The sequence below is a fragment of the Hippichthys cyanospilos genome, chromosome 21 (genome assembly GCF_059441005.1).
Source record: "Hippichthys cyanospilos isolate Australia breed blue-spotted pipefish chromosome 21, RoL_Hcya_1.0, whole genome shotgun sequence".
NCBI lineage: Eukaryota > Metazoa > Chordata > Actinopteri > Syngnathiformes > Syngnathidae > Hippichthys > Hippichthys cyanospilos.
This window is the reverse complement of record NC_142389.1, coordinates 15330001-15348764: the sequence shown is the minus strand read 5'-3', so window position 1 is coordinate 15348764 and position 18764 is coordinate 15330001. Positions and strand designations below refer to the sequence as shown.

Sequence of the window (18764 nt, the reverse complement as noted above, 5' to 3'; positions counted from 1 at the left end):
CTGTTGGCTCATTCCCACTATTGTAACAATTAATAATTTTCAATATTTTCCCATAATTACATATTTTTCATGTATAACAATTCATAATTCATTCCCAGTGGCGGACTTAACATTTTTTATTTAAAGCTTCTCCACTTCACACTCACATTAATCAGTTAATACATTCCCCAATTTGAATACTACTCATATTCACACCTTCCAGTAATTCATAACTATTTTCATATTTTTACCCATAATTCCTCATTCCCATTTTCCTCATCCAAAACTTTGTAACCTTCTATCTTGGCCATTCCTGCTCCGATTCCCACCGTTCCAACTTTAATGGATTCCCCCAATTCCCACCATTTCATTTGTGTATCCCCTTTCCTCTTCCCATGATTCAAAAATTACCCACAATTCCACTTTATCAGTTTTTCCCCTCTATCTTTTCCATTCTTTATCCGATTCTGACCATTCCAACTTTAATCAATTCCCCCAATGCCCGCCACTCCATTTTTACCCACAATTCAAAAATTACCCATAATTCCACTTTTTCAGTTTTTCCCTTCTATCTTTGCCATTCTTCATCCGATTCTGACCGTTCCAACTTTCATCAATTCCCCCGATGCCCGCCACTCCATTTTTACCCACAATTCAAAAATTACCCATAATTCCACTTTTTCAGTTTTTCCCTTCTATCTTTGCCATTCTTCATCCAATTGCGACCGTTCCAACTTGAATCAATTCCCCCAATTCCCGCCATTACATGGTGGTATCTATTTTCTTCTTACCTGAATTAAAAAATTACCCACAATTCCACTTTTTCAGTTTTTCCCTTCTATCTTTTCCATTCTTCATCCGATTGTGACCGTTCCAACATTAATCAATTCCCCTGATGCCCGCCACTCCATTTTTACCCACAATTCAAAAATTACCCATAATTCCACTTTTTCAGTTTTTCCCTTCTATCTTTGCCATTCTTCATCCGATTCTGACCGTTCCAACTTTCATCAATTCCCCCGATGCCCGCCACTCCATTTTTACCCACAATTCAAAAATTACCCATAATTCCACTTTTTCAGTTTTTCCCTTCTATCTTTGCCATTCTTCATCCGATTCTGACCGTTCCAACTTTAATCAATTCCCCCAATGCCCGCCACTCCATTTTTACCCACAATTCAAAAATTACCCATAATTCCACTTTTTCAGTTTTTCCCTTCTATCTTCACCATTCTTCATCCGATTTTTACCGTTCTAACTTTAATCCATTCTCCCAATGCCCGCCACTCCATTTTTACTCACAATTCAAAAATTTCCCACAATTCCACTTTTTCAGTTTTTCCCTTCTACCTTTGCCATTCTTCATCCGATTGCGACCGTTCCAAGTTTAATCGATTCATCCAATTCCCCCCATTCAATGGTAGTTTGAATTTTCTTCTTTCCAGAGTTCAAAAATTACCCACAATTCCACTTTTTCAGTTTATCACTTCTATCTTTGTCATTCTTCATCCGATTCTGACCGTTCCAACTTTCATCAATTCCCCCGATGCCCGCCACTCCATTTTTACCCACAATTCAAAAATTACCCATAATTCCACTTTTTCAGTTTTTCCCTTCTATCTTTGCCATTCTTCATCCGATTCTGACCGTTCCAACTTTAATCAATTCCCCCAATGCCCGCCACTCCATTTTTACCCACAATTCAAAAATTACCCATAATTCCACTTTTTCAGTTTTTCCCTTCTATCTTCACCATTCTTCATCCGATTTTTACCGTTCTAACTTTAATCCATTCTCCCAATGCCCGCCACTCCATTTTTACTCACAATTCAAAAATTTCCCACAATTCCACTTTTTCAGTTTTTCCCTTCTACCTTTGCCATTCTTCATCCGATTGCGACCGTTCCAAGTTTAATCGATTCATCCAATTCCCCCCATTCAATGGTAGTTTGAATTTTCTTCTTTCCAGAGTTCAAAAATTACCCACAATTCCACTTTTTCAGTTTATCACTTCTATCTTTGTCATTCTTCATCCGATTCGGACCGTTCCAACTTTAATCAATTCCCCCAATTCCCACCATTCCACATCATTCAACACCTTTGCCTTCAGAGGTTACACCTTCACACGCAATTTCTTCAGAAATTGCAAATATTCTAGTTAGACCAATAATATTGTTTTCTGTACCATTTGTATTGTGACAGCGAGTGATAAGTTTCCAGCCTATGAATGTTTCACTTATACTATTCATCTAATCAAACGTGAAGACAGAAACGTTCCATGCATATACACCCCGTTGGTTAGTTAGCTAGCAACAGTGCGGAGTTAAGAGACGTCAAATGCTAACCCCTTTTCCTCGCGAAACGAACGAGCAGCGACACATCCGCTTAACACGCTAAAGTAAAAAAGAAATGCGCTTCCCATAAGATGGAATGGCTGTCGGAGCATATGCAAATAGAAGAACAAGCGGTGAAAGTGAGTGAGATTTTGTTTTTCTTTTTCACAACTTGTGGCTCGTTTATTGCCATGGTGACAAGTGCAATATACATCACACTGTTATGTCTAAAACATTTATTGTTCAAGATATAAAAAAATAAAAAAAATAATAATAACATAATAACAATAACAATAACAATAATAATAACAAACTTGATGAAAACGAACAGAAATAGTTGTGATCTGTTAAGCATCATTGTGCAATCTTCTGGCCGCCTGGCTTACTCGTATGCTTGCCCAGGTTCAAATAAAATAAATATAATAACATTTTCATTGGTTTCTCTTTGAATCAATAAAATGATAAATTTATTTCCACTGCAGTTCTAAAGTTCTTCAAACAAAAGTACGTACTTCAAGTAAAAGGCAAACATTACGCTGAGGAAACCATGCGCTCTAATCTCACAATCAATGTCAATTGCCCCTGTGATGCAAACCCCAAGGCTCTTAAAGGGCCAGTATCATGGACCTCTCTCCCAGACTTAAAGGAACAGCAACATAAATGTCCATTGGGCAGTGAGCCAAAACAACCAATCAACAAATCACAAAAACGGAAATTTAAATTAACTTTGGGATTTTGGGATCAAAACTATGGCGTTATATTTGTGCCACAATTACGAGCGAGCGGAAAAAATTTTGAGCGTTGAAAATAAAACTGAGTGAGCGAAAACAGATTTTGAGCGCAGAAAAAAAGTTATTGAAAAGAACTTTCTCGCTCAAAATTTCTTTTTGCTCGCTCGCAATAGCATTCTCGTGCTCAACATCTCGCTCTCGCTCGCGATACTCCTCCCTCCCTCGCTCAACATCGCGTTTGCTCAACATCAAACTGTCGCTTGCTCGAGTCGTCCTCTGCGCTCGCTCAGTTCTGCTCACACGTTACGTTTGTGCCACAAAATTAGCCAATCAGAGCTTGTAAAAGCATGTTGATTGACAGCTTGGTATCCAATGAGTTTGCTTGTTGTGTTCACCCGGAACGAGCAAACGAGAGTGCGTCACATCGACTTGGGCGGGAGGAGGTTGGCTTATATTATTAAAGTACAAAAACTAACAAGGTATTTCTGTCAAATGATACAATACAGTAATAACAATAATATTAAAAGTAATTCTCCAGCCCAAGACCGTGTTGACGCACTCTCGTTTGCCCTTTCCAGGTGAACACAGGGCAAACGATAGCGTACAAGCAATCTCATTGGATACCAAGCTGTCAATCAAAGTGCTTTTACAAGCTCTGATTGGCTGGTTTTGTGGCACAAATGTAACGTGTGAGCAGAACTGAGCGAAGGCAGAGGACGACTCCAGCGAGCAAGAGCTCGATGTTGAGCAAACGCGATGTAGGGAGGGAGGAGTATCGCGAGCGAGAGCGAGATGTTGAGCGAGAGAGGGATATCCCGAGCGAGCAAAAAGGAATTTTTAGCGAGCAATATCTTTTTCTGTGTTCAAAATCCATAGGTGCGCGTTCAAACTCTTATCATTACGCGCACATTAGTTTTTTTCTTGCGCTCAAAATCTGTTTTTGCTCGCTCAGTTTGATTTTCTCCGCTCAAATTTTTTTTTCGCACGCTCGTAATTGTGGTACAAATATAACGCCATACAAAACCAATAATAATTCCAAATGCTGTGACTTGGCTCCTACAAACATGGCAACCATAGATGCGTCGTTCTCCCGTATTGGTCCTGGGTGACGCTTTTCACCTCGGCTATGCCCTCATAATTGACAGGCTATGTGCCCAGAAGTGGTTTTTACATAGGTTTAAAAGTTGTTGGACATCATCAGGTCGTACTTTACCCTTCAATTCTTAGAGTTCCAAGCTGCCTTGCATCATCATTCCAGGGCCGCAGCTCGGCCCCTGGATATGCTTCAACTTACTAATATAGGTATTAATTAACATGATTTGCCCCTGCATCCTCTTCCACATTGGCTTTTCACCACCGTCCTTTTTGCGTGCAATTACTAATATACTTAATATATTACATATCTGAGTTAATTGGCTACAAGTCTTTACAAATCAACAGGTTTCAAGCCACAAAGCTATATTGCTCTTTTATAACAGTTGAACCTAAAGTCCTAAAGTTGAAAAAGATTCAAAGTAAAGCGTACCTTTTTTTTTTTTTTTTCGGAGGTGGTCAATTAAGACTTTCCTAACATCAGGTCTATTCAGTGGATCTGGTGTCACAGTGTTTCTGGTCCAGTGGCGTCCCCTAGAGGGCCTGGCTCACTTCCGTTTTGATTGAAACGAGTGCCATTTCCGTTTTTTGAAATGTGTTTCCGTTGTGGCATTTGCTGGGCGTTTCTGTTTTGCTGCGTGTTTCTGTTTTGGTAAACGTGTTTCCGTTTTGGGAAGTGTTGTGCCTTTTGTAGCGCCATTTTACCGATGTGTGTGTTTTGTGAATTTGCAGCGCGTTTGCCCCAGTCGGCCACGTACAAAACCCTTGATCCAAGATACAACATGTCAGATCGAAAACACCTAAGTTATGTCGAGGTGCCCCGTATGTATGAAGAATGCCGTTTAAAAGTGAAGGAAGAACTTCAACATTTGGATTATTATGCACTGACAACTGACCTGTGGACGAGCAGAGTCACACATACTTAAGTAAAGTTGGCAAGATATTGGCAGATTCGGACTTTCACGATCAATACCTCTCAGCCAAAACGTTGTCTAAACACCAAAGTTGCCTTTGTGCCTCCTTCATAACACGGACTACTTGCTACAATGTCAAAAAAAGACATTTGTAAAAAATTTAAACCGTTTGTTTCGCTGAAAAGAAGCAATTGATCTCTATGATCGCTATGATTGATCTCAATTTACTTAAGTGCCATATATAAGCCTTACAGTTCATTTGATAAACAATGACTGGATCCTAAGTACCCGATGCCTACAGACCAGCTACTTCCCTGAAGACCGTATGAGAGTGATGATAGCAGCAGATCTAAGAGAAGCACTTCAGTCCTGGGAGCTGCATGAAGATAGGTTCATCTGTGTGACCACTGATAACGCAACCAATAATGTGAGTGCCTTGCAATTGAACGAGTGGAACAGGCTGCAGTGTTTTACGCACCCTTAGCAGCTGGCCATAGGTGAGTGGAGCTCATTAACATGAATATAAATGAATATTACATATAAAGGTAAAACTCTGAAAATTAGAATATCATGTCAAAGATCATGTATTTCAGTTATTCAAATTACAAGGTGAAATATATTGTATAGACTCATTAGTAATGATTTTTATTTGGGTTTTCATAAGCCGTAAGCCATCAAAATTATTACAAATAAAGACTTAAAATATTACACATTGCCCGTTATAAGATTTATTTGTTACACCTACAGTTGAATTTACTGTAACAAATGGACTTTTGGAAGATATTCTAATTTTCCGAGCTCCATCTGTATATTGTTAATATACAGAAAATGCCTGTGTTGTTTGTGTTGAAAAATAGAAAAACTGTAATAACTGTTCAATTCCATGTAATTATCTGCTGCTGCCCAAACATGTTTTAATGTTAAAAATGTACACTTATACAAAGTTTCCACCTTCTGTCTGTAACAGAGAACAGCCTGAAAATGCCTCCTCCTCGAACCCAAGTGGGTGTGAAACTTGTAGTTGGGGTGTACAAGCAGGTGACAGGTGCCATCTCCAGTTCATTCAAGAGAAGATGTGATATGGCGAAGGCTCAAGTTGAACCCGGCCTGCCCACTCATCAGCTTAAGAGTGAGACCCCCACCAGATGGGACTCATGGCAACAAATGATCAGAAGGTTCAGGAGAAAGCTCTTGTACAGGTATTTTTTTTTTTTTTTACATTTATCATGCTGAGCATGCATAATATGTGTTCTGTCATGTAGTTTATTATTTTTTGTGAAGCACTTGTAGTGCCTCTGTGTGTGAAATGCACTACATAAACAACATTTGACTTAATTTGACAGGTCCTCCGTGAAGACAAGAAGGTGAGGCATTTGATCCAGATCTGGCAAGATATGGAAATTCTGGAGTCCATGGACAAGGCATCGAGCCCTCTCATGGATTTTATAGATTTTATAGATGCCTTGTCTGGGAGGAAGTATGTTAAACCTGTGCTGCACATCTTCAACCATGGAATCCTCAAGTCTCAGGATGATGAGTCCCCGCTCACTAGAACCATCAAAGAGGGCATCCTGAACAACCTCAATGACAAATATGATGACAACCCACTGAAAATCTGCTTGACATGGCTATGCTTCTCGATCCACGATTTAAAACAGCTTACATAAAGGAAGGCAAACTCGACTTCATGAGGATAAGAGCTGCTGCTGAAATTGAGTACTTTGTGGCTGGAGGTGAAAGAACAGCAGTCTCCATTTCACCACCATCAGCTGTCCCTGCATCTCCTGTGGATACATCAGAGCTTCCCGCAACCAAGAAGGCAAAGACTTTGGTCAGCTACTTCAAGAAAGCAGCAGCACCCACAGGTCAAGCCACCTCAAAGCCAAGCAGAGAATCCATTGAACTGGAGCTCAACTTGTACCTTCAGACAGCTGACTTGGATGCAGAGAAAATTCCTCTTGTATGGTGGAAGCAGCATGAAGTTAACTTTCGACTAGTGGCAAAGCTTACCAAAACCTTTGTATTCCTGCAACTTCCTCTCCATCTGAGCGTGACTTCAGTGCTAGTGGGAACATAGTTACATGTAAGAGACTTCTGAAGCCAGAAAGAGTTGACCAGCTTGCCTTCCTCTTTCTCAACCTGTCAATTGTTTTTGAAAAGAAAAGCTTAAAAACTTATTTAGCTGTTTGTTATTTTAAGAGGTTTAATTTCATGTCAGAAAAAGCTGGCAAACTTGTGTTTTTCACGAAATGCGAATTTCACGAAAGTTGTATTCATGTATCTCAATCTCAAACAATTCACTGAGATGCACTTTTACTTGTTTAAAATGACTTCTGTACTTGAATATACTTGTTGAACATACTTGAATGTTACTTCAATCACTTTGTGTGAATTGCTTTACAAATAAAATGTGTTTCATAAAAAAAGGAGAAAGGATAAGATAAATTGCCATTAATTTCATAAGTTTTTAAAAACTACACTGCTCACAAAAATTAAAGGAACACTTTTTTTTAATTGGGCTTGGCATGAATTGAATTAAACCTGTCTGATCATTTTCTGGTTGGTTAAGAGGCTCAGGGCCTGGTTAATCAATTTCAGCTGTATTTGTGTTTACGGAATTAACAACAGCTGCAGTTCAGTGGCAACAATTAGAAAACCCTCAAAACAGGACTGGTTTTCCTTGTGAAGGTCATTTCAATTTTCTCCCGCTTGATCTTTTTTGGCTGGTTTTCCACTCGTGCTGATTTTGGCTTGCGTAATTATCTCTACTGGCCATATGAGGTGATTTCTTAAATCTTACAGAAGTTGCGCAAGTTGTCCAACTTATCCGGGATGGCACATCCACACGTGCTGCAGCAAGAAGGTTTAATGTGTCTCCCAGCACAATCTCCAGAACATGAAGATTTTAGGAGACTGTCGGTTATTCTCGGAGAGCTGGACAGGGCCGTAGAAGGTCCTCAACCCCTCAGCAGGACCGATACCTGCTCCTTTGTGCATGGCGCATCAGGCTGAGCACTGCTCGTGCCCTACAGAATGACCTCCAGAGGGCCACTGGTGTGAATGTCTTTACCCAAACAATCAGGAACAGACATCATGAAGGTGGCCTGAGGGCCCAACATCCTGTAGAGGGCCCTGTGCTAACTACCCAGCATCGTGGAGCTCGACTGGCATTTGCTCAAGAACACCAGAATTGGCAAGTCCGCCACTGGCACCCTGTACTTTTCACAGATGAGAGCAGGTTCACCCGTCGTCGTTCAACATGACAAGTTTGGTGATGGGTCAGTGATGGTCTGATGAGGCATATCCATGGAGGGAGTGACGCACAGAGCTCTACTGCCTAGGAAATTGTGTTCTGACTGCCATACGGTATCGAGATGAAATCCTTGAAGCCATTGTCAGACCCTTCGCTGGTGCAGTAGGTCCTGGTTTCCTCCTAATGCACAACAATGCCCGGCCTCACGTGGCAAGAGTATGCAGGCAGTACCTGGAGGGTGAAGGAATTGAAACAATTGAATGGCCTTCTCGATCCTGACTTAAACCCAATAGAACATCTCTGGGACATTATGTTTCGGTCCATTAAATGGTGCCAGGTTGCTCCTCTGTACAACAGCTCAGGGATGCCCTCACACAGATCTGGGAGGAAATGCCACAAGACACCATCCGTCGTCTCATTAGGATTATGCCGCGACGTTGTCAAGCATGCATACAAGCTCGTGGAGGCCACACAAGATACTGAAAAGCATTTTGAGTTGCAGAAATTAAGTTTTGGAATATATGGACTAGCCTGCCACATCTTCATTTCACTGATTTTATGGTGTCTACACAATTGAGCCCTCTGTGGACTGAAGACTTTTATTTTCATTAAAAGACTTGGCATCCTTTTGTTCATAAAACACTGCCCTGTCGTTATTTGTATATTCAACTTTCTGATGTATCTAACGTGTTTCTTTTAAGTACTCCTTTAATTTTTGTGGGCAATGTATATCAGTATATAAAATTTTGCCCATATCACACAGCACAACAACCTGTAATGCAATAATTATATTAAACATGAAATTATGTTAGGGTAAGCCCAGTTCGATTCAGGTACACCAAACCGCTAGGCTAGTTGCTGGCATAGCAGGTGAGGGACACCCAACTGGTTGCCACCCAATTCAGGGCACAGAGACAAAACTTTCATGCACCCAATCACACCTAAGGAAAATTTAGAATGTAATACACCTGCCATGCATGCTTTCGGGAGTGTGGGAGGAAGCCCGAGTGCCCGGAGAACTCAAACGAGCTTGGGGAGAACATGCAAACTCTACTCAGGAAGGCTAGAGCAAGCTGGATTTGAGCTCCGGTCCCTGAACTGTGAGGCGGACCTGCAAACCACTGCTCCAATCCTCTAATTTGGTGTTTCCTTTATTTTACTTTGCATTGCACATCTGACATTGTCAAGTTCACAATTAATCATGCGGCATTCTGTTTCTGCCAACAAGGTAGATATAGCAGACAGAGCAGAAAGTTTCATTTGCTTGTGCAACAAATCTGATTTGCTTCTTTGTATTTTGAATTGCTCTCAGCAGTGGTTTATAAATTCAGCACATGTTAAAAAAAGCACAAAAAAGCAAGTTGCCAATAAAGGTTCTTTTATTTTATTTTTTTGAAGGTTCAGAGACATGCACTCTAACGGTAACGGTGCAGCTGTAGGGTGTTACGTCTCTTCCAAGCTGCACGCCGGGAACCTCCAATGGTCTGGTGGAATTTGTGACCCTTGCCCAGCCCACGACTCTTCTTTCCTGCGGAGGTTAGGCCACGCATCTCTCTGTGCTTGTGCACAGCCTTTGTGATCCACTGGGTGTCTGGGTTGCGCCTGATAGTCTTATGGAACGGGTCTATTAAAATCACCTCAAAAAACTTGTAGGTGGAGTCCTCACCCACCCAGTAGGAATTCAACACCCTCAGGGCACCACAATGACGGCCAGCACGACCCTGTAAAAGCCAAACCCAAAAGAGAGAGAAAAAACAGTGTTTAGTACAATTTAAGTACGCTCACCTACAGGAACATTTTAGCACAAATTAGGGACAGAATCATTTGAAGAAATAAAAAAATAATTGACACCCTTTCAAGAGGGAAATTCAGATGCATTTTTTTTAAACCTCTCCTCGGCTGATGTGGAACAAATGCATTATTTAGGGAAATGTAAATGGAGTGCACATACACTGTCAGCACACGGTGCTCAGTGCTTTACAAAGCCTCATCCATCCATGTGTTTTTTTTTTGTTTTTGTTTTTTTTTTTGACGACTTTTTCAGCCTCCATATACAGTCAGCCTCCAGTTTACGAACACCGTCTTTTACGAACATTTCGACTTACGAGCGTGGACCACGGAGTTTTTTGTCCCCCACTTACGCACAAACCTTCTATCTTACGAACAATACAACATGCCGGCCATTGTATTCATACATTTATTTTCGCTTTGCTACGTCAACTAAATTAGAAGTTGACGCTCATCACGGCATCGTTGAACGTTATTGCTCTTACAAAGTCACAGTCACTATCTCAGTCACGGAGTCAGTCACGGAGATGCCAATATGCTATTGGTCGATTAAGTTCACAGTCCCGGTCTCACTCACGGAGATGCTATTGGCCGGCATCACGTCAATCACAGAAATGCCAATATGCTATTGGCCGAACGCCTTTAGCTAGCTTGATGGCACAGTTGGTCAGGATGGAAGGAAGGAGAGAAAATGAGTGAAAAACTGAAGGAAGGAATGTTGTGAAGACTTTGCAAACTTTATCTGTTAGACATGGCTTCTAAAATTGCAAGTGGCGGTAAAGGAAGAAGTAAGAGGATGATGACAATAGAAACCAAGCAGGAGATAATAAAAAAATACAAAGGAGGCGCATGCATAGTTAACCTTGCTCGTGAGTATGGACGGAACCGCTCGGCAATCTTCTAAGGGCAAGACTTTCCTTGTCGGGGGACGGACCTTGCTCGACAACAAAATGGAGAGGCTTCTTCAATTATGGATTAAAGAGACGGAAATCGCCGGTGATATGTTTTAGTTTGAGAAAAGTTCTTGTTTAAGAGAATAAATAAATTCTGTGGGTTGGTCTCTGCTCCACTCCGCCTCCACCCAGCTCAGGTTACGTCGCCCCAAAGGTAAATGTCATTTTTCCTTTGTATATGTTATTTAATTTAATTGTACAGTAGATTATGTTACTCATTTATAATATGTGTATAAAGTCGTGATGTTTTTACCTAAGGTTTTTGCACACGTTGCACGCATTCACTAATTGACATAGGTTTGGATTGCCCGTCATACGAGCAGTTCAAGTTACAAGCGTAGCCGCTGAACGGATGAGCGTAGCCGCTGAACGGATTAAGTTCGCAACACGGGGGCCCACTATACTGGGATGCAGTCAATCAACACAACAATGCATTGAGCATCATTGGATTAATGGTCTCGGTCTCAAGGACAAAGGGGTAAAAGTATGAGCCCAGTAAGTGTCCATAAATGGGCCAAATGTGGACAAAAAAAAAAAAAAACTGTCTTATTGCGTAGTTGCCAAGGGAACAGTATACATAGATTTACAAATTGAAGAAAAACATTCATGTATATTTTCAACACACTTGTCTGTTTTCAAAACCATGAATTTGCCATGAATATTTTTTTCAATTTATAGACACACAACTGTTTTGAACATGTACATGAATATTTTTCTTCAATTTGTAAACACATTTATCTGTTTTGAAAATGTACATGAATATTTTTCTTTAATTTGTAAATCGATGTATACTGTTCCCTTGGCAATTAAGCTGTCTTGAAATTAGGACTTTTAAACTATTGCCATTTTGTATTTCTGTTTGTTAAATAAAAGTAAAAAAAAAAACAAATCAGAACAGTCGATTGTTTGCAACGTGAATGTCCATTTATCTGTAAATTATTTCATGAAACTGGACTAGCTGATGACCTGTGACTCCAGCTGCAGCTTTTATTGTTACAGTTGTGTGACTTTGCGCTACTGAATAGGCCAAGGCCATCATCAAACATCATACTATTTTTTGGAGGGCAATAGGCGTGGCCAACGGCTTTTCAGACATTTAAGGGATATCACTTCAAGGAGCTCAGCAGAGTACAGTCGGCCCCCGGTTCACGAACACCCTGTTTTACGAACATTTCGACTTACGAGCGTGGACCACGGAGATTTTTGTCCCCCACTTACGAGCAAACCTTTTGTCTTACGAACAATCTGACATGCCCGTCATTGTGTATGCAAATATATTTCCGCTTAGCTGCGTCAACAAAATCAGCAGTTGACGCTTGTGACAGTAACGTGAACGCTATTGCTCTTACAACGTCACAGTCACTGTCTCAGGCACGGTATCAGTCACGGAGTCAGTCACGGAGATGCCAATATGCTATTGGTCGATTAAGGTCACCCGGTCTCATTCACGGAGATGCTATTGGCCGGCGTCACGTCAATCACAGAAATGCCGATATGCTATTGGCACAACGCCTTTATCTAGCTTGATGGCACAGCTGGTCGGGATGGAAGGAAGGAGAGAAAATGAGTGAAACGGAAGGAAGGAATGTTGTGAAGACTTTGCAAACTTTATCTGACATAGCTTCTAAAATTGCTAGTAGCGGTAAAGGAAGAAGTAAGAGGATGATGACAATAGAAACCAAGCAGGAGATAATAAAAAAAAACTGACACCGTGACTAAACACTGACTGTGACATTGTAAGACCAATAGCATATTAGCGTTACAGTATAAACTTTGCGGGATGATCTTTGCTCCCCTCCGCCTCCACCCAGCTCAAGTTACGTCGCTTTCATAGGTAAATGTCATTTTTCCTTTGTATATGTTATTTAATTTAACTGTACAGTAGATTATGTTACTCATTTTTAATATGTGTATAAAGTCGTGATGTTTTTACCTAAGGTTTTTGAACGCGTTGCACGCATTAACGAATAAACATAGGTTTGGATTGCCCGTCATACGAGCAGTTCGAGTTACGAGCGTAGCCGCTGAACGGATTAAGTTCGTAACCCGGGGGCCCACTGTACATAAAAACGTTAAGGAATTGCTATATTTTTTGCTGCCACTAGGTGGTGCTTGCACTACAATTAAAAAATAGGCTTGTAGGTGTGTTTCACATTGGACTCCCATCCCATATATGACGTTTTGAAAATATCAGACCATCTAGGTCCAATTACAGCAACTTTTACCGTTTTGGCGAGACATTGGACTTTTAAAGAGGGCATGGCATTTATGCCAAATTAGAGACCATGCCCTCTTTTGAAGTCATTAGAGTTAAGAACCTTCATGTTCCGGTCTCAAAGGTTTTCTGACCATTTTTGAGTTAATTTAGTCAAACAGGCATTGGACTGTACATGAAAGTGTAAAAAATTTGATTTTGTCCGACACTAGGTGGCGCTGTAAATGATTTGGAAGTTTATCACATAGCTGTATTAGGGCATGACTTTTAAAGTCCCTGCAAAGTTTCAGATGGTTTGAAGCTGTTACAAATGAGTTATTAAGGTTTGTGTCACACCTGGCGAAGTAAACAAAGGCATATTATGAAGCCCCGCCCACAACATTTTTGATGGCGGATCTTGACAAAAATTGTTTTTTTTGTGCCTCCCAGCCTGATAAAACACCACAGCAAATTTGAAGTCGATTGGGTCAAGTGTTTAGGAGAAAAAAGGAGCAGTACGGGAAACGAGCAAAAACGGGCCAAACGTGCACATTAAAAAATCACAACTCTCTTTGTGTAAATCTGAGCATATGGCTCGCGCTGACTTTTTTGTAGGGTTCGCGGTCCTACATAAGGCTACAAATTTTTGTAGCTCTCGGTCAAACGGGCGGGAGTAAGAGGCTATTTTCCACTCATAAGGCCATTTTGGGGCCTTTGGAGCTTTTTTTCCGTTTTGGTGAGACATCTGACTTTGAGGTGGCGTGCAGACCACACTCATTATCGAAAAGTCATAAAATTTTAAAACCTCAATATTCCATGTCTTAATGGTGTTCTGACCAATTTTCAGTTATTTTACTCAAACAGACTGAGCACAATACATGAAAGTGTAAATTTTTTTTAACCATTAGGCGGCGCTAGTAGCTATTTCAATTTTTTTTTTTACAGCTGTGTTAATAGCATTGCTAATAGCAATAGCTCCATGTGTCTATGAAGTTTTAGATTTTTTTAAGCTTGTACATTAGAGTTAAGGTTGTCACTCTTGGTGAAGGAAAAATTGAACACATAATTTGAAGCCCCGCCCCTATCATATATGTCGGCGGATCTGCCCCAAATTTTGCCCAGTTGTGCCTCTGAAAAAGGAGCAGGTTGGGACCTGCAAACATGCAAAAATGGGCCAAAAAGGCACATTTAAAAATTCATAACTTTTTCTGTACATCTGAGCACTTTTTTGTAGGTCTCTAGGTCCTACATATGCCTAAAAAATTTCAACGCTCTAGGTGAAACGGGCCGGGACCAGCTGCACTTTTTCGACCTAAGGTGGCATTGTTTAAAGAAATACTAAAGTATCAAATTTTTCATCAGGCCCGACAACTGTGCAAAATTTGGTGACTTTTCGTTCATGTTTAGGAACCTCAAAAATGAAAAACTTCTGCACAGTAAAGAGGGCTCTCGCAGTGGTAGCTACTCGGGCCCTAAAAATAAAACTTTTTTGGAATTAATTCATCTTTTATTTTGTAATAGGATTCCATCCAGGTGTTCCATCAAGACCAATTCTTTTCCAAATCAACTGCAGCGCTTAGTACTGACAGCAGAGGTCACTAGCTGTTACAGAAGCATCCCGAATTTACAACACTCCCAAAAAATGGCCACAAACGGCGCCCCCAAAAAAGCTTAATTTGGGCATTAATAAATTGCGCATACATTATCCTTAAGACTGAAGCCATTGAAAGCTTCTGTTTGGTGTTCATTTCGCTTTCAATTCGGCTATTTTTTTCTGCTCTGCTCATGCGCAGCGCGATTGACTCGATCAACTGACATTGTCTGAAACACGGATGCGTGTTTTTGACAGTGATCTTACGCCATAAATCCATGCGTGCAAAGTAAAGATTCTCGCACGTGTCTCACGAGAGTCGTACTCATACAAGTGGTAAAACACGGATACAAATTTGAAAACACAAATACAAATCTGAAAACACAAATACAAATCTGAAAACATGGGTACGTCTTTTTGACAGCCATCTTACGCCATAGATCGATGCATGCGAAAAGATTCACACGTGTCTCACGAAAGTCGTGCTCATACGAGTGGTAAAACACGGATACTTATCTGAAAACATAATGCGAATCTGAAAACCCTGATACAAATCTGAAAACACGCATACGTCTATTTGAAAAAACGGATACGCCATTTTGACAGTGATCTTACTCCATATAGCTCCAGCTTTGTTTCCATATAAATCATCTTCTTACTTCTGACTTTAACATCACTAGCAATCTTGGGACCCATGGCTAACCCTTTCAACTTTGAATTAAGCAGTAAAATGCACTATAAATACGACTTTGTAACCACTCACAATCGAACAAAGCTTTACTGTTCCGCCATTTTTGAAACAAGTGAGGCCGACCAATTGCAGGACAGAATTGTAGTGATGCGTTGCATGGAGGCATTGAAAATAAGTGCAGTTACCTAATAACGCCTGCAGATGGAGCCAAAACAACACATACAGCCAGGCTCCTTGGGTCCTAACAGTTGTTTTTGCGCATAACCGTGAAAATACCATAAAGAGGGGGCAAAAAAACGTATTCCATAAAGCAACGTGAAAAAACCGTAAGCCAGGGATGCTGTAACATGGGGGTCCACTAGTATGTACACAAACAACATTGCTAGTTTTGCTATTAGCAAGTTTGCTATTATTGTTCATTAAAGGGATATTTTTTTCTAACTAAGTACATATGGATAAGTCAGTCTGATGCCACTGAGCATTTTGATTGGTCGAAAGTGAAAAGTAAAATTTATAAATGGTTTTGTTAATGACATCAAAAGCAGAGACATTTTTTGGATGAAAAATAACATTTGTACTAGGTTTTTCACAAAACCCCCAAGGGTTAAGGGCTGCAGTTGAGTGACTGTCAAAATTGCACACTAACTTTTGGTTGGTCAGGCCTGATATGTGCAAAGTTTTGAGTTTTTGTGCATGTCAAGACCTTCAAAATCAGTCATTTTCTTGGCAAATAATGTTTCACAAAAAAATGTCTAACTTCAACATCCTTAAGGTAACCATCTTTTTCAGCAAGTATATGGTAGATCTGGTTAACCCACTAAGAAAGAAAATAAAACTTTTCTTTAGTCGCTAGGTAGCACTATCACTATGATGAAAAATAAGTTTGTGGACATTTTCAGGACTGGACTCATCAAAGGTGGCACATTTTGAGAAGATTGGATCATCTCGGTGAATATACAAAAGCTTTCATTGTTACGCCGAATCATCAGACTTTCAATACCATACAGGCCACACAAATTATCGAAATATTGCAATAGTCAACACGGCGATATTTGTGTGTCTGCCCAGACAAATTTTAATTTGGTTCGAAGCAAAATATACAAATGCAAAAAGGTCATTATTTGCTGACACTTGGCTGTACATTTATATGTGAATATTATCACACAGATGACTTCAGGATATGATTGAATATGCATATGTGAAGTTAGGGGATTTTTTTAGGAGCCTTGTACAGCTGACTTATTGAGTATTTTGCCTATTGTGGCAAAGGAATCACAAAATGCCAAAACTTGATGCTACGCCCATAATCAAAAAGTCAAAAAAATATTTGACCCAGACGTTGCAATCGGCCTGATCGCACGTACTGAAAATATGGTGACGTTGCCTTCGGGCAGTGTATAGGTATTGAAAATTATTTTCAATATACATGCACTGCCCTATTTAATGGCAGCAATTCTCTTTAATAATTGGTATACAGCTACTATACCAGTCAAGTCAGTAAACTGACTGCCTAATTCCTGTTATGTGGGTGTCACATGCTAAAACTGAGACATCAATGACAAATGCAGTTACACTGCTTAAACTTGTCAATTTTGCTGTGATGAAATTAACGTTACTGCCTCCTATTCATTGACTACTTACATTGGCCAGTCATTTTTTTCCTCCAAAAACATTTAGGTGCTGCAGAATTATCTAAGATATAATACATCAAGTAAAGTTATAAAAATGTACTTTGTTACATTTACTTAACCGAAATCACAGACCCATCGCAACCTTGTGACAATATAAAATGAAATCACTAAGTTTTAGTACATTCGGAAAAGTGAGTATTAAGGGGGCATACCTCAGCAGTGGACTGCAAACTGCGTGCAAACTTGATCTGGTTGACACCGTGGTGCACTGGCTTTCCATATGTGGCACCTTTGGGTACAGGGCGTTTACGGCCACCACGGCGCACACGGATACGATAAATTACATAACCTGTTAGAATAGAATCAAAAGTTACATTGTGTATTACCTATATCAATTTTAGAGCAACACTGGTACTTTAATAAGTAATTTGAAAACTATTCAAAAATGTATACCATGTGTCCCAAATAATGTAAACAAGGAACAGTGTTCCCTTGTTTGATGCAGGGGGCTATGTTTCTAAACATTTCTCAGATTCCTGTCCCTAAGAACATCTCGCCAGCCTGTTTTTGGCTAACCCTCCTCCAATACACATGCAAATCTTGCTGATGAGGTGATCAGTTCTGAGGTGTGTTGACGAAAGGTAAAATTGAATATGGGGAGGACACAAATTATTCAGAATGTTGACAGTTTGTGACGGCATGTTTATTTCTGCTTTTACCAAAATGCCCCTAAAGCTCTCACAGGGACATGCGAAAAATTACACATACTACCAGGGAATATGTGTAATTTAGGGGCATTACAGCAAATGTTGCAATAAACACCCATCAACTGACATGGCAACCTCCGGAGTTCCACTTTCCTTGTAATAAAATTTATTGATAACTCGACCTACAACTATATTTAAAACATACTGTTGGTTAAGAACACATTTATTTGCAAGTTTTTGAAATAGATAATTTATTTTTAATGAAAAACAGTCTAAATCTTACAGTGTCACTTTAAGTCATGATCAGATGCTATTTGACGACCCTGGATCACCTGAAGCTCCAGTGTTGCACTGAATGAAAAAGCACCACAGTTCATGATGGAACCCCTGCCACATTGTCAGGCAGAAAATATCTCATGATATAACTCCTTGATATGCCAGTAACGATGAAAGCTATCTAGACTGTCCAAAGTTATTTTGTTTCCTCAGAGAATGACACACGCAGGCTGAAAACGTGTACGGCAAAGGCCGTACATGTCTGTTTAGACTTATTGGCCGAAAGCGACCGCTGTACCAGATAAAGGGTTAATACCAATAATCAATTGCTGATAAAAATGCTTGAATGAAGCATTATTTTATACCATATTTTTTTTCCTACTGTTGATTTGTTTATTCCGTGATTGTGTCTACTTCTACTTGTGTAATTTTCAGTGCGCCACAAATACAAACCAAAGAGTGCGCCCCCTTTACAAAATGTTCACACAAAGACTCCAGGATGCCCGAAGTCAATAAGACCACAAATCAATTGGCTGCACAGGAAAATATGTCCCTGGCTTACATCAACAACTGTCCTGACCTGTGGAGTTGGTTGTGTTTTGTCGTTTTGCCTCCCATTTGAGGCTTTTGC

The 18764-nt window shown here is 40.2% G+C and overlaps 1 protein-coding gene and 1 long non-coding RNA gene across 2 annotated transcripts in view; one reads left to right on the top strand and one right to left on the bottom strand.

The window, feature by feature from the left end:
- Positions 1–5125: 5125 nt before the first annotated feature.
- LOC148406725 (uncharacterized) lies at positions 5126–7518 on the top strand. The gene is made up of 3 exons (XR_015864020.1): positions 5126–5546; positions 6017–6248; positions 6393–7518. It is a non-coding gene; the product is annotated as an uncharacterized LOC148406725 (long non-coding RNA).
- A 2145-nt stretch (positions 7519–9663) lies between these two features.
- rpl15 (ribosomal protein L15) overlaps positions 9664–18764 on the bottom strand; it is an 18728-nt gene continuing 9627 nt past the window's right edge. The window contains exons 3-4 of the mRNA XM_088404710.1: positions 17363–17499; positions 9664–10023 (exon numbers count right to left, since the gene is read on the bottom strand). Of these exons, the coding sequence (XP_088260836.1) occupies positions 9718–10023; positions 17363–17499 (443 nt within the window). The 3' untranslated portion in view covers positions 9664–9717. The remainder of the gene's footprint in view (positions 10024–17362; positions 17500–18764) is intronic.